General features: G+C 42.4%; 1 protein-coding gene across 2 annotated transcripts in view; it reads left to right on the top strand.

Moving 5' to 3' along the window:
• Positions 1-14,878, top strand: part of CD36 (CD36 molecule (CD36 blood group)) — a 574,756-nt gene that overhangs the window by 449,958 nt on the left and 109,920 nt on the right. For both annotated transcript variants that reach the window (XM_069228678.1, XM_069228679.1), the window contains exon 10: positions 7,455-7,528. In XM_069228678.1, coding sequence (XP_069084779.1) covers positions 7,455-7,528 — 74 coding nt within the window. The remainder of the gene's footprint in view (positions 1-7,454; positions 7,529-14,878) is intronic.

Consider the following 14,878-nt stretch of genomic DNA (forward strand, 5'->3'; position numbering starts at 1 on the left):
AATTACAAAATAAGCTATATATATAGCATTGATGTCAAAGGCAAGATGTTCAAATTTATGCCCTCTGCTGATGACATTTGATATTTCTTGACTAACCCAGCCAAGCCCATCCCAGCCCCTAAGAAAGAGCTGGCAGCCGTCTCTGAAGTGTTTGTCTCTCACATTACCTTTGCCAAGTCCTCAGAGAAGTGAGTGGAGGATTCAACTCAGAGACATTTTCACACACACAGAGGGGCCCTTGCACTATTTGAAGATATGGTTACCTGTACATTGCAATGCCCTACATAACTGTAATCTACCTCCATCACTGAACACTCTTGTTAAAGTCCTGTATTGTTGGGCAGGCTTAAATTGTCCTGATAAGTTGAATTAGTAGCATCAAGCTGAGACTCCCAAGTTCACTGTAAGTGGCACAAACACTTTGTGTGGCTGTTCCCAAGCTGACCCTAAAAGAAATATGCTCTTGTCTTGTGACCTTTATATGGGAGGGTAAATGTCCTAGAATTGCAAAGGCCACCCTTTTTAAGGGCAAGGTAAACTGAGGTCTTGGCTTACCTGATTCTTTCCACCATATATAAGCCCGACCACTGAAAACAAAGGCTCTGAAAATAAACAAAAAAGCACTTTCTCCTTTTTGGAAAGTGAATTATTGATTAGGGCAGGTAAGTACCTCTACCTAGCAATAGGCCACTAACGCCTATAAGGTCCAGTCAGGTCTCAATCAATCAATCCCCAGTCAACCCTTGGTAGCTTGGCAATGAGGGACAGGGCTTAACTTAGGAGACAGGTGTTTAAAGCATTTGAAAATCACAAAACAGTAAATAAGTAAAACACAAAACAAAACATAAATCCAACACCAATTTATAAAGATAGAGTATGTTTTTATCTTTAAAATAATACAAAAATTATTAAAATCAGATAAGTCTGTGTAAAAGTGGCGGTAATACCGCCAACAGGCCAGTGGGAAAAAATGGAATTGAAACCATGCCGGTTACCGCCATGCAAAACTGCCACTTTCACACTTTGACCACCGTCACTAGTCCTCCGGAGGTATCAGGACCCTGCATACTGCCATGGATTTCGCGGGGTTTGTACTGCTACGAAATCCATGGCTGTAGGCACTATCAGTGCCAGGGAATTAGTTCCCTGGCACTGATTGGGGTCTCTCCCTCCCCTTACCCCTCCCCTGAGTCTTCCCCCAACACCTACGACCCGCCTACCCCCCAAAAAGGTGGTAGGACCCCCTCCCCACAGAAATACCCACACACACCCCCCCAACACCCTCCTACATGCACGCTCACACCACTCATATACATACACACACACATACACGCACACATACATGCACACATGCACACAGACATATACGTCACATTTCCCATACGCACAATACACCTCCTGCATGCATACACTCACTCATACAACCCCTCTACACAGTCACACGCACACTCCCATGCACGCACACACCACACAACATCCCCCCACCCTCCTCCCCTAATGGACGATTACCTTACCTGTTCCGGTGATCCTCCAGGAGGGAACGGGATCCATGGGGGCTGCTCCGCCGTCGGACCCCCTGTCCCCAGAACACCGCCACGCCAAATACTGGGATATAAATCGGTGGGCGGTGTTCTGATGACGTGGCGGTGGAGGTGGAGCAGCCGCCACTTCACTGCCCACCGCCAGTATGGCCCCGAAAAAGGGCGGGGCTGCCAGCAGTCATGATTCGGTTGGCGGAAGACCACCACCACTGGCGGTCTTCGGCCCGGAGTAACCTCGCGGTCTTGCCAAAAGGCCGCCGAGGTTGAAATGAGGGCCTTAATGTTTTCTAGCTCATAGAAACTAAAAGTGCCAATCTGGTCATCTGGCCGCACTAAACTAGGGTAGAGTCAAAGTTTGAGGCCGACTGCGCGTGATGGAGCTCTGCTCGGCTACAGCAAGCAAGAGACCTCGGTCAAAAATGTACCTTCGGACATAGGCCCGGACTTATGAAAGTGACGCTGCACCTAGTGCAGTACCACTTTTCTTGTGCCCCTTAGCCCCCACCTAATGCCACTATGTGTGCACCATATTTAAATTACGGCACACCATGGCTGTAGTCAGGGGTTCTAGCTTCATAATTCTTTACGCTATTCCGGTGCTTTGCAGGACTAGAGTCAAAAATGTTGTCACTAATCCTGCAAACCACCCAGGGGCCCATTGAACACAATGAGAGCCTCTTTTTAATGCCTACCCTTAGCGTCATTAAAAAATGCTAACAAAAATGGTGCATAAGAATCTCATAGAATGCCCCCTTGCATAGATTATGCCTGGCACAAGCATTGCACCACTTTGTAAATATGGCACAGCGTTTTTGCTCTTCCAACGCCACATTAGCATAAAAATATAATTATTCTAATGTGGCATTGAAATGATGCTACGCCACCGTAATTCTGGGCAATTGTGTTTTTCTTGAAGATTTTCTTCAGTGGGACAAAGCCACCAATCCGATCCAACCTCGCTGGAGCCCTCTTCGGATATTCGTTGCAGGAGACCTCTGTGAAGAATTCTACATTCAGACTTGGACGATTTTTCAGGATGAAAATCTACGTCCAGGCCAAAGCTGAATCTTGATCCAATATTCCTGGAGCCCTCCTTGGATATGCTGCATGAGAAATCCCAGTCAACATTTTACATTCAGACTTTGTCACTTTTTTTAGCTTTTTCCTTCTGACAGGGGTTGACCCTCCTCAGCAAGCCAGTTTCAATGCAAGGTCATCGGATCACCTTTCCATGAGCCCCCAGTGAAATCCTGGAAGTCTGGGGCTCTGGAGCATTTTCCAGAACCTGGAAGTCAGGCCGGGTCGTGGTTGAGGTAGGCCGGCTTGACTCACCACGCCGGGTCGGTCACTTTATAGAGTTTTTTACCAAAAGTTCTCCTATATTCTCCAAACTTCTGGATCTTTTTCCAGAAGGTCTTTGAAGGTTCTTTAGGAGTCCACAGATCACTGCAAGGATCCAGATGCTCCGAGTTGCTCCTTGAGGGTTAGGACTCCAACTCCCAGAATGCACCTGGGTAAAATCAAAAAATTACCACTTGCCACTGGTCAGCTGGTCAATTATTTCAGGGTTTGATGCAGGGGACTCTGGTTAGCTATTATACACCTGTAGTAAACAGGGAGTCCCTTCTTGAACCAGTTGAAGACAGGCAAAGTCATTTTAGTGGTGAAGCCCAAGTATGCAGCTGGTGCAGTCCTTCAGACTTCAAAGTCCAGGTGTAGGTCAGTGGTACAGCAGGGCAGTCTTTCTTCTTCTGTCATTGTTCCTTGTATGGATCTGAGGTGTGGGTGCAGCTCTGCCAGGTTTATCCTTTCTCCTTGGGTGAGAAGCAGGGGGTTCAACTGTCCAATCACAGGCAGGCCACTCCTCTTGGATGACCACTTCCGGGGAAGTGTGGCAAAAATCAATCCAACAGTTTGCAACAGTCCTTAAAGATCCAAAATGGCAGAAACCACATTTTGGCAGTTAGGTCTAAGTAAGCCCTCTCCTAATCTAATCTAGAGGGCACCAGGTTGTCTGGGTTTTCAGGAAATTGGGGAGGTCCTGAGCTGCTCCAAATGCCCATCCCTCCTTTGAAGACCAGTTTGGCTGATCTCCCCCATTCTGTTTCACCACTCTCTTCTCCCCGGTACTTCTTTTGTGTTCAGCCCAGGCCACTTCACACCTCATCAAGGAAGGCTGCCACAGGCTGGCCAGTAAGAGAAGGGAACTGCAGAGCTGAAACTGGTAACTTTTAGGGAGAGTTCTAAAACTCTTACTAGGTGAAAGTTATAATAAATATAACAGTGGCAGGCTGGTGTATTTATTTTATAACATTAAGTTTGATACCAAACTTGACAGGTCTACCTCCTTTAGAGACGTTATTAATTCAAATAAAATCTCCTCATTTTAGCCTATGGAGCCAATTCACTACAATGAGGGAAAAACAAATTTGGCTATTTTCCACAACCAGGTGAGGTCCAGTTAGGTTTCAATAAATTAAACCCAGCTCAACCCTTGGCAGCTTGGCAATGAACGACAAGGCTTAACTTAGGAGACAAATGTGTAAAGCATTTAAAAATCACAAAACAGTAAATAAGTAAAACACAAAACACAATACAAATCCTACACCAATTTATAACAATATATTACAATTTTATCTTTGAAATGACACCAAAATGATTAAAATAGGATAAGGGGAAGAGGAGATATGAATATTTAAAGAATTAATGGTTTTTAGTGCTTAGAAATTAATAGCGCCAATCTGGTCATCTGGTCGCGCCTCGACTGGGGCAAAGTCAAAGTTTAAGGCCAACAGCGATGGAACCTCGCTCGACTACAGCCGCAGAAGGCCTCGGTCAAAGTTTACCTTCCTACTTAGTCGTTTTCTTGAAGATTTTCTTCAGCGGGACCAAGTCGCCAGTACAATCCGACCGCCTGGAACTATTCCTCGGATACGTGTCGTGGGAGCCCTTGGTGGAAATTTCTACCTTTTACTTCGTTGTTTTTTGAGCTGAAAATCATTTGACCGGGTCAAACCTAAATCTTGTTCTGACGTCCTTGGAGCTCTCTTCGGATACACTGCCTGGGAGGTCTGGTCATCTTTCTACGTTTGGAATTAGTCACTTTTTCAGAGATTTTCTTCACCAGGACGAACCTGCAAGTCAGGCTGGGTCGCGGCTGAGGCAAACCGGCTAGAACTGCCACAGTGGGTAGGTCCCTTCATGGAGCTTTTTTCCAAAAGTTCTACGAACTTCTCCAAACTTCGGGATCTTCTCCCAGATGTTCTTTTAAGGTTCTTTTGAGGTCCACAGCTCACCCCAAGGTTCCAGAAGCTCTGAGGTGCTCCTTGAGGGTGCAAACTACAACAACCAGAACGTACCTGGTGCAAACTCCAAATTGGCCACTTGACAGTGGTCAGCTGGTCAGTTTCTTCAGGAGTTGGTGCAGGAGACTATGGTTAGTAATTTTTCTCCTGTAGCAAACAGGGAGTATCTCCTTGAACCAGTTGAAGCCAGGCATAGTCCTTCTTGAGACGAAGCCCAAGTATGCAGCTGGTGCAGTCCTCCAGATTGCAGCGTCTAAGTGCAGGTTAGGGGTCCAGCAGGGCAGTCCTTCTTCTCCTTTAGTTCTTCCTGGTAGTGATCTGATGTGTGGGTGCAGGTCTGCCAGTTTTATCCTCCTCCTGGGTGAAAAACAGGGGAGTCCTGTTTCTCCAATCAGGTGCAGGGTCCTTCTCCCTGTGATGACCACTTCCTGGGAAGTGTGGCAAAAATCAATTCCAGGGAGCAACATTCCTCAAAAATCCACTGGTGTGGCTAAACATCTTAAACACACCCCTCTCCTGGCCTCTCCTAATCTCATCAAGAGGGCACCTAATTGTCTGGGGTTGAAGATGTAAGGGAGGTGCTGGGCTACTCCAGATGTCCTTCGCTACCTTTGAGGATTAGTTTGGCAGCACTCTCCCTTACTGCTCTTCCATCTACTGAGAGGAGTTTTCCTCTCACAGGCATATTCCTTTGTGTTAAGCTCAGGTAACTTCACACCCGATCAAGGCAGCCTGGCCGGGCTGCCAGAGGCTGGCCAATCAGAGCAGAACACTACAGGGCAGAAGTTGTCAACTTTTTAGGTAAAGTTTAAAACTCTTTACCTGAACAAGTTTTATTAAATCCAACAATTGTAAGTTGTGGGATTTATTATAACAATTAATTTGATACCAAACTTAAGGTACTGACACTAAAGGGTACTTTAACATTTTTAATAAAGTCTCCCAATTCTAGCCTATGGAGGCCATACACTACAAAAAGGGAAACAAAAATTTGGCTGTTTTACCTCACCAGTGCTAATACAACTATTTTTATAAGGTCCATGCTTATAGTTACATGGCACCCAATCCTAGGGGCACATAGGGCACACCTTAGGCGTGACGTATGTAAAGTTAAGGTAGTTTAAGACTTTAGAAGTACTTTAAATTCCAAAGTTGAATTTGCATATAACTTTAATTTAACAACAGCCAGCAAGGCAGGCCTGTCTTTCAAATGACCCTGGGCACTTCAACAGTGAACCTATGGGGGCACTACCTTTACTGGAATCCTTAAACCTACATGCCCTACCATATGCTAGGGACTTATAGGTAGGTTGACATAGCCAATTAAAATTATCCTAATTTGCATACTGATCTCACACAGAGCACATGCACTGGGACTGAGCAGTACCCCAGGCACCCTCAGAGTCAGGAAAACACCAGCAAAAAGTGAAAATTGGGGGCAAAAAGTTAAGGGGCCTCTGCAACCATCCCTGTTTTCTCACAATGGCCTTTCTGGAAAGTTAAATATGCCAATTAGTAGTTAGTCAACTTTACCATGTTTTAGAGGTTAAAGCAGATACACTGGGGACATCAACAGCAGCGACCCCGTGAGCAAAGTTCAAAATCCAGCAGTTTAAGTACCAAAAGTAGGCGTGACCTCACAAAAAGAGTCACTTTCTCACAGTGAGCTTCACCAATGCAAAATAAATGTAAGTAAGGAATGGGAACAATGGTAATTTCATCCTCATTGATGTCAAGAGGTTCATCCTTCAGCAGGAAAATGTCATTACAACCTTTTCCTTCCAAGATTTTCATCACTGTAGTCATGTTTGAGGTGTCTGCAACCCACTATGTGATAGGGTAGGCTTACTGTAACAAAACTTCCATTCTGGGAAATGGGCTGAGAGTGCATGGCCAACCAAACCTTGTCTAGGTTGAGGAAGCACCCAAGCAGGATCTTTCCTTCTGGAATTGGGAAGGGGGGGGCAATAGGACTTTGCCTTGGTGGTAGGGAATAGGACGAGCAGCAAAAAGTTTTGTGGGGCAAAGGAATGCCAATACCAGTTGGGCATTGACCTACAAGGCACTTTGCTGCTGGGGGAACAGATTCTTCTAGGGTCCAAGCAATGGAAATTACTTTTTTAACTTCAGGAAGTTCACAAACTTCACAGACTCTTGAAAGGTTTTCTATGTCTGCATTGGTCTTTTCTTTGCAACGTTACACACCCTATCATAAATATCATTTTTACCTGCTTAAAAATAAATGCTGGAAAAATATGTGAAATAAAAGAAAAAGTAATTAATTTTGATGTCAGTAAATTTAATTAATAATGCATATTTAACATTAATTTACTTTACGTCATGATTTTGCAGAAGCTAACAAAAATATGTGTTTAACTCGTGAGCCCGCTCAAAAAATATATATTAGGCATTGCATCCTTTTTCAATTGTTTAGTGAGAAGAAACTCATTGCAAAGTATTAGCTCTCCTACAGGAGAGGCTGATATTGTGTTGCACAAATGATTTTACATGTGGGTTATCGACTATGTTGTGGATTTCAAATTAATTGAGAATAGTGAATGGGAAGAAAAGCATAATTCCTTAAATGTTTGACATTTATGTTTTTCAGACAACTGGATTTACATTACAGTATTCCAAAAGACTGCAGATCAATTTAATGTTTAAACCTACAGACAAAATTGAGTAAGTGTGGTTATTTAATTTGCATTGTGCTTGTTCACCTTTTACTTTGTGAGCCTTATCTGAAGACAGTGTTATCCATCTGTTGGCATCAGACCTACTGTAGCCAGTATAGATTTAGAGTTGGCGTTGAATTCACCTTTTACTCACAGTTCAGCAGCTTTCTTATCTGTCTCAGTTCTTTGCTCCTGATTTGAAGGCTTTCATCCCTATTCTTGTGTTTGCCCCCACCTAAGGAGCATTTTGATCTCACCATGTTTTGATAGAAAGAGTTGTGTCCTTCTATTGCTGGTGTAAAGACCTTGCATTGAGGTGACCTCTAACTATTATTTTTTACATCTCTCTGTCATTCTCTGTTTCCATTTGCTGATGCCTTTCCTTTCCCGACAGCTTGGGGGAAAAGCCATTGGCAAAGCCAATAGGTCTATTCCCAGTGTCACAGGCCAGCTCAATTGGGTTTGCCAGTGCGTGTTTAGGAATAGTCTGCATTGATTCTGGTACGGTCTTTGCAAATATATTTTACAATGTCTTTATAACAATGTTTAAAATAGTACTTGTTTTTAAATTAAAAAATAACTATGGCATTTTAAAGAGCAGAATGTAACCATAATCCCCTGTCTCATACGAGTATTATCATGCTAAAATACTCTCCAGCATAGAAAATCAGGCTTAGCGTGGTAAAGGGGTTTAATTTAAGCATGCATAAAGTGTGAATATGCGGCCTGATTCACAATGGTAAATATATACAAGTGTATTTACTCATGTGTTCATTTACAACTATACCTGCATATAACTTTCCAATTTCTTGGTGTTCACCATTTTTGACTAGAGGTTTACAGCTAGGTGTAGACTTATTGTCCCCCTTTAAATGAGGGAGTTGGAGCCTACTACAAATGTCTTTAAAATATACTACAAGAACATTTTACCACAATATTTTACATTCTGCCTAGTTGGCAGACATATCCCTCACCGGGAATGAGACCTCTGCCATGAAGATGAAGATCTCCCTACGTGACATCATAGGTAAATATATAAAAAGTGTATTAGTATTTATTAAAAATAAATAAACATATTTTAATGCACAATATATATGTAAATTAGTTTCAAATATTTAATGGGAAGTAATAAAATACACTGTTATAGTATAATAACTCCTTAAGTGAAAAGTGTATGAAATATTCAAATAATTTGTATATGTAATTGAGTTTATATATATATATGTATCTATATATATATATATATATATATATATATATATATATAACCTACTGATATATATTAATGTAAACAACTTCTTCCCCAAAAGGATAAAAGCACATACTTTCAGAGTGGAAGTCTTCAATTAATTTATTGAAAAAGGATCCAGCCCCTGTGAGGTGTTTTAGCACTAAGCCTTGTAAGGGTTGTTTTTGGGGGGACTCGGATGGCTGCCAACACTTCCTGGTTGAGGTGTTGGGACTGTTGAATCCTCAGAGGATCCACTCCCCTTGATATCTATATATTTCTTTCCATTAATATCTCCAAAACTACTGAACGGATTTACACCAAATAACAAAGCTAGTGCTTTTTGGGCCAAAAGCTAGCTTTCTCCTAAATTTGGTGTAATTCGGGCTGTAGTTGTGTCTAAAACTCCCTATGGAAATTGCACTGTGAAAAAGCATTTTGTGACTCCCTTTTTCTTGGTCCTCGCTTGACTAATCATCCTGAAACTTTCAAGCCAGTAGCTGAACTGACTGTCATGGTAGTTATAAAAATTTCATAAAGATTTGTAAAACTGCGCCAAAGTTATTGGCAAAACAAAAAACACTTTTCCTATGGAAAGTTGGTCCTAACTCTAACTACCTACTGGTGTCTGTCAGTAGGTAAAATAAACAAATACATACACATATCTATCTCTCTCTCTCTCTCTCTCTCTTTCTTTATATATATATATATATATATATATATATATATATATTTATATATATATATATAATATATATATATAAAATGTACATTTGTTTGGAAAAAACAATTATAACTCACACCCCTGCCATGCAGTTTTTTCTTCAATAATCTGACTGATAATATTTCATTCTTATTTTTATTGACATTATAAAAGTGCTGTAATATCTGTTGCAATTAGCAGGCATGGCGAGGGCGCGAGTTATAGTTACTTGAAATAACTCTAACTATAACTGCTGAATTTCTAAGGTTTTGTGAGAGCAAATCCAGAACCTAACTATAACACTACTGTAACCTTTGGTTTTTTGAGGGAATTTCTATGTTTTTTTAAATTCTATTACCTAACTCTAACATTCCTGTAACCTTTTGTTTTTTTAGTGAATTTCAATGTTTTTTTTAATAAAGTAATTTTATTAGTATACACTAATCCAACCGCCCGACATGCGCAGTGGGTGTTGGGCACTGCGCCTGTCTCTCTGGGTGTGTGAATAGCTGTGAGAGAGTGTCTCTGGGTGTGAGAGTTGGTGTGACAGTGCTTGTCTGGCTTTGAGAGTGTGAGAAGGGCTATGTGGGTCTGAGAGTAGTTGTGAGAGTGTCTCCGTGAATGGGTGTGTGAGTGCCTGTGTGGGTCTGTGAGTGGGTGTGTAAGAGTCTGAGTGGGTGCATGACGGTCTGAGTAGTCTTGCGAGAGGGTGCATGAGTATCGAAGTGGGCCTGTGAGTGAGTGCGTGAGTCTCTGAGTATGTCTGTGAGTCTGAGGGTGTTTATCTGTGTGGGTGTGTCAGTATCTGTGTGAGAAACTTGACCACAAAGGAACTTCACCTGCCCTTTTATCCAACAAGAGGTCACAGTTTAGCATAAAACATCTACCCAAGTGGAGTTCTTTCTGCCTTCTTGGGTAAATGTGCAGTATGTATTCTACACTACAGCTGTGTAATATAGCACAAGGAAATGTCACCAGTGACCTTGTATGCATTTGGATACCATGATTGTTTCCAGTCCGTCTTTCTCTGCAATTCTGTAATAACATGAATCCTCCTATGTAGATGCCAACAAGACTGCAAAGACATATTTCTCCACCGATCAGGGTCCTTACTCTTATCTATATGACGTAAGTGCTTCTTCATTTTGTGGAGAAGTCCTTATATTCCTCAGCATCAAGAACATGCCACCAAAATTGTCAGGAAATGCACTAGGGGGTCTCTTGGCAATCGGTACATCATTCTGTCAAAAGCCAGGAAGACCTATGCATAATAGTAAGGTGGACAGCGCTGGGCCAAGTGGGTGCAGCTTCCAGGTGATTGGCACATTTCCATACTTGTGGCAATATAAAGGGAGAACTATGAATTCTGTGGGAGGGAGGCTGTGTGGCCCCCTTTCCCTGGCTGATTTTGGCCCCAGGGACCCCATCCCCTGGAGCCTGGCCCTGTCTCCGGGGAGCCCCCCAGGGTACCCAGTGTGCAATGGGACCATGGGGGAAGCCTCAAGGCCCCACAGTCCAAGCCATCTTGCGGGAGCCAGCATTGGTATTGCACACAGGGAGCTGGCAAACATGCCGCTCCCTATGTGCAAGAGCAATAGTTTTATCTCTTTTGAGATGAAACCTCTGCTTCCAGCGGGCAAGAGCACTTTGACAGCTCTCGCCCGCTAGAAGCAGAATGTTTGCTCTGACTTGACGGGAGCTGTCAAAGCTCTTGTTAAGTCAGAGCAAACAGTTATGTCCCTGGGTAGACACCCTGGGACATAGCCGGAGCCAGCCCTGGGGAGGTGGTGGTCCCCAGGGCCATGTATGGCCCCTCCAATATATTATTTAGCCCTGGGAAGGTGGTGTCCATCCGGGCCCTGCAATTGACCCCGTCATTATTTTATTTTAGCCCCGGGGAAGTGGTTGTCCACGGAGCTGTGGAGTAGGCTGCACAGGACCCCTGCATTCACAGGGATGCGGTTGTCCCCAGATCTGCAGAGGGGGCCATGTGGGCCCCCAATCATTTCATGTTTAGCCACGGGGAGGTGGCAGTCACCAGGGCTGTGGGGGAGGCTGGATGGGCCTTCCCCATTACAAGTTAATGTTTTGCCCCAGGGCTGCTGGGGGGCAGCACGGGTTGCTTTGCATATTTCAGTCTCACTGCCCTGGGAGATGGTGGTCCCCGGGGCTAACACAAGCCCTGAGGTGGCCCTTGCACACCCTTCTTTTTTTAAGCCCCCAAAGCCTATGAGACTTGGCCCCACCCAGGGGCAAAATAAAAGAAAAGAGTGGGAGACCACCCTTTTTTTCAATGATCTCTGAATAATTTGCAGATCCATCCATGGATTTTTCTGAGATTTAAAAAAAAAAATGCTTTTCAGCCCTGGCTGGGTCCATGAGGGACCCCTGTGCCAAAGCTAGGGACTCAGGGTGACCCTATCATGGCCTCTTTTAACTTTGTTTGTGGAGCTTCGATGAAGCTGTACCTCAAATGATTGCCAACACTTCCACGGGGACAGTTGGATCCACGGATTTACACCAAATCACAAAAAAACTATCTGTGGAACATGATCTAGCTTTCTGCCAAATTTGGTGTAATTTTGTTCAGCGGTTTGGGCTGTGAGCGTGTCTAAAGACCCTATGGAAAAATAAAAGGGGGGAACGCATTTTGGGACTTTCCCCTTTTTCTCAGGTCCCGTCTGACAGATCACCCTGAAACTTTTAGGGTAGCAGCCGAACCAACTGTCATATTAGTTTTGAAAATGTCATGAAGATTCATCAAGTGGCGATAAAGATATTGGCAATATATATATATATATATACATGGGTATTTCTATTTATCTTCCAAGCAGGTGGTGCAAGGTAAAGCACTAGCGCCTAGAAAATACCACAAACCTCCCAAATTGCAATGAGAACCTGCAATCCAAGATGTGAGAAAATCAATTCTTTTATTGCATCAGACACTCCAAACTGCAGAAAAAAAGAGAAGAAATGCATTTCGGCTCACAAACAGCCTTTCTCAATCTACAAAATGCCATTTTGGTGCTACATATATTCTCCCAATACCAAAGATATTGAAGAAATACTTTCACTTAACCCCCTTGCATACATATATGCAAATGCTGTCATTTACAAACATATTGTGAGTAGGTTTCCAAATAATAAGCACATGTACCAGATGAAAATATTTCAACTGCTGCCTAAGTTTCCATTTGCACTAAACAAATAATCATCCCCCATTCATGCGGTATTTTCATCACTTTTGTAGGTGTATGAACCTCCAATTGGTCGATATATGACAAATACCACTTAAATAGCTTTACTCGGAATGCAAGAATGCGCAAATTCTCTTTGACTGGGTTCTCAGTTACACTATAAAACATGTCCATTTCACCCTATCCAGTTTTAATTAAACAAATCCAGACTTGCAGCAAAGAGCATGTTTACCCTCTAAAATATAAGAGCAAACTAAATAAGTGGCTTTTGAAATAAACCTGCGCCATCCTTCATTAAATTTTTTGTAAACTCTCTAAAATCCCGATATATATATATATATATATATATATATATATATATATAAGAGAATATCCAAGAAAGAAGTGACTCAAACAGATGATCTCATTAAAGAACAAAAATATATTTCTACTACAACGTTTCAGCTTCCGCCTTCCTCAGGTAGTACAAGATGGTTTGCTCAGTGGCTGCACAGCTGACACTGGTGGATTTTCAAAAAGCATCATGAGTGAAGAGTCCAATTGGAATGTGGAATCAATGCAGTCCTGAGAACTCTTCAGATATGCAGAAATCAAGTGGTATTGTCAGTGATGTTCAGTCCATCTGGATGCAGAGATTTTAAACGGTACATCCAGAAATTTTCTCTGATGTCCAGTAGTTCTTCCTTTAAAACATGCTCCACAGGGAAAATCTTCAAATCTGATAGTAAATGGTCCACAAGGTTAAAATGGTTGGCTACAGGCTGGTCAAGTTTCTTGTTAATTATTGCCGATTTGTGGTTCCTGAATCGTGTACGGACGTCATTCACAGTTTGACCTACATATTGTTTTTTACAGCTTTGACGTTGGCACTGAATCACATAAATAATGCATCTAGAGCGACATGTAAGATGCTGTCTTATTCCATATGTCCTTTTTGTAACAGAGCTAGTTACTGATGATGTTTGTAAAAGGTATTCACATATGATGCACCTTTTGGAATCACAGCAATGATATCCTGCATTTGTTACAGCTTGCTTAAGTTTAGCTCTCACAATAAGTGATCGTAAATTGGGAGCTCTGCGGTAAGCAATGACTGGCGGTTTTGGAAAAAGCTTTTGCAATTTTTCACAAGTAGATAGTAAGGGAAAAGTTGTTTGTATTATATTTCTGTAGTTGGGAGCTGATGGATGATAGTCAACCACAAAAGGGATTCTGTCACTTTTGCTTCTTCTGTTGTTATTCCAAATAAGTGCTTCCCTGGGTAACTGCAAAGACTTGTCAATTTGTTGCAGAATGATATGCAGAGGATAGCCTCGCTTTTTAAATAATCTAACAAGCTCCTGTAGATGGCCTTTACAAGTGTCTTCATTGCTGCAAATGCGTCTTATTCTGAGTGCTTGGCTGTAGATAATGCTGAGTTTAGTGTGGCGTGGGTGACATGAAGTCCAGTTTAGATACAAATGAGCATCTGTAGGCTTGTGGTACAGATCAGTTATAATTTTGTGTTCATGAATGGTGAGTAACACATCCAGAAAAGGGAGATGACTCTTCTGTGTAGTATTGCTGCCAGTGAATTTGATGGTAGGATGGATACTGTTGATAAAAGCTGTAAATTGCTCAAGTGTTCTGCTTCCTGCATTCCATATTATAAATATGTCATCGATGTATCGTAGCCATACCAGTGGTTTGATGTTAGAACTCGCAAGTATGTAGTCCTCCAGTTTTCCCATGAAGATAATTGCATAGGAAGGAGCCATCCGAGTGCCCATTGATGTCCCTTGTGTCTGCAAATAGTGTTTACCATTGAAGGTAAAATTGTTGGATTTAAGGATAACTCTTGCAAAGTTGGTAAGCACATTTGTTGATGGTTTTTTCACAGTTCTTTTATTAAGAGCTTCAGATAATGCCATAAGCCCATCATCATGTGGTATATTGGTGTATAATGATGTAACATCAAATGTAGCCAGAGAGGTCTTGGTTTGGGGTGGACAAGTATATCAGCAGATATACTTGTCCACCCCAAACCAAGACCTGGAAGATTTTATATGCTTCCCAAAATTCACAAAATGAACAATCCTGGCCGCCCCATCATCTCTGGCAATGATACGGCCACTGAGAGACTATCTTTATTTGTTGACCTGCACCTCCAGCCCATTGTCCAACAACTACCATCATTTGTTAAGGACACCACTCACTTTCTTCAGATTATTGAAAAATTAAACCAAACCT

Source organism: Pleurodeles waltl, chromosome 4_1, assembly GCF_031143425.1.
Source record: "Pleurodeles waltl isolate 20211129_DDA chromosome 4_1, aPleWal1.hap1.20221129, whole genome shotgun sequence".
Lineage (NCBI taxonomy): Eukaryota > Metazoa > Chordata > Amphibia > Caudata > Salamandridae > Pleurodeles > Pleurodeles waltl.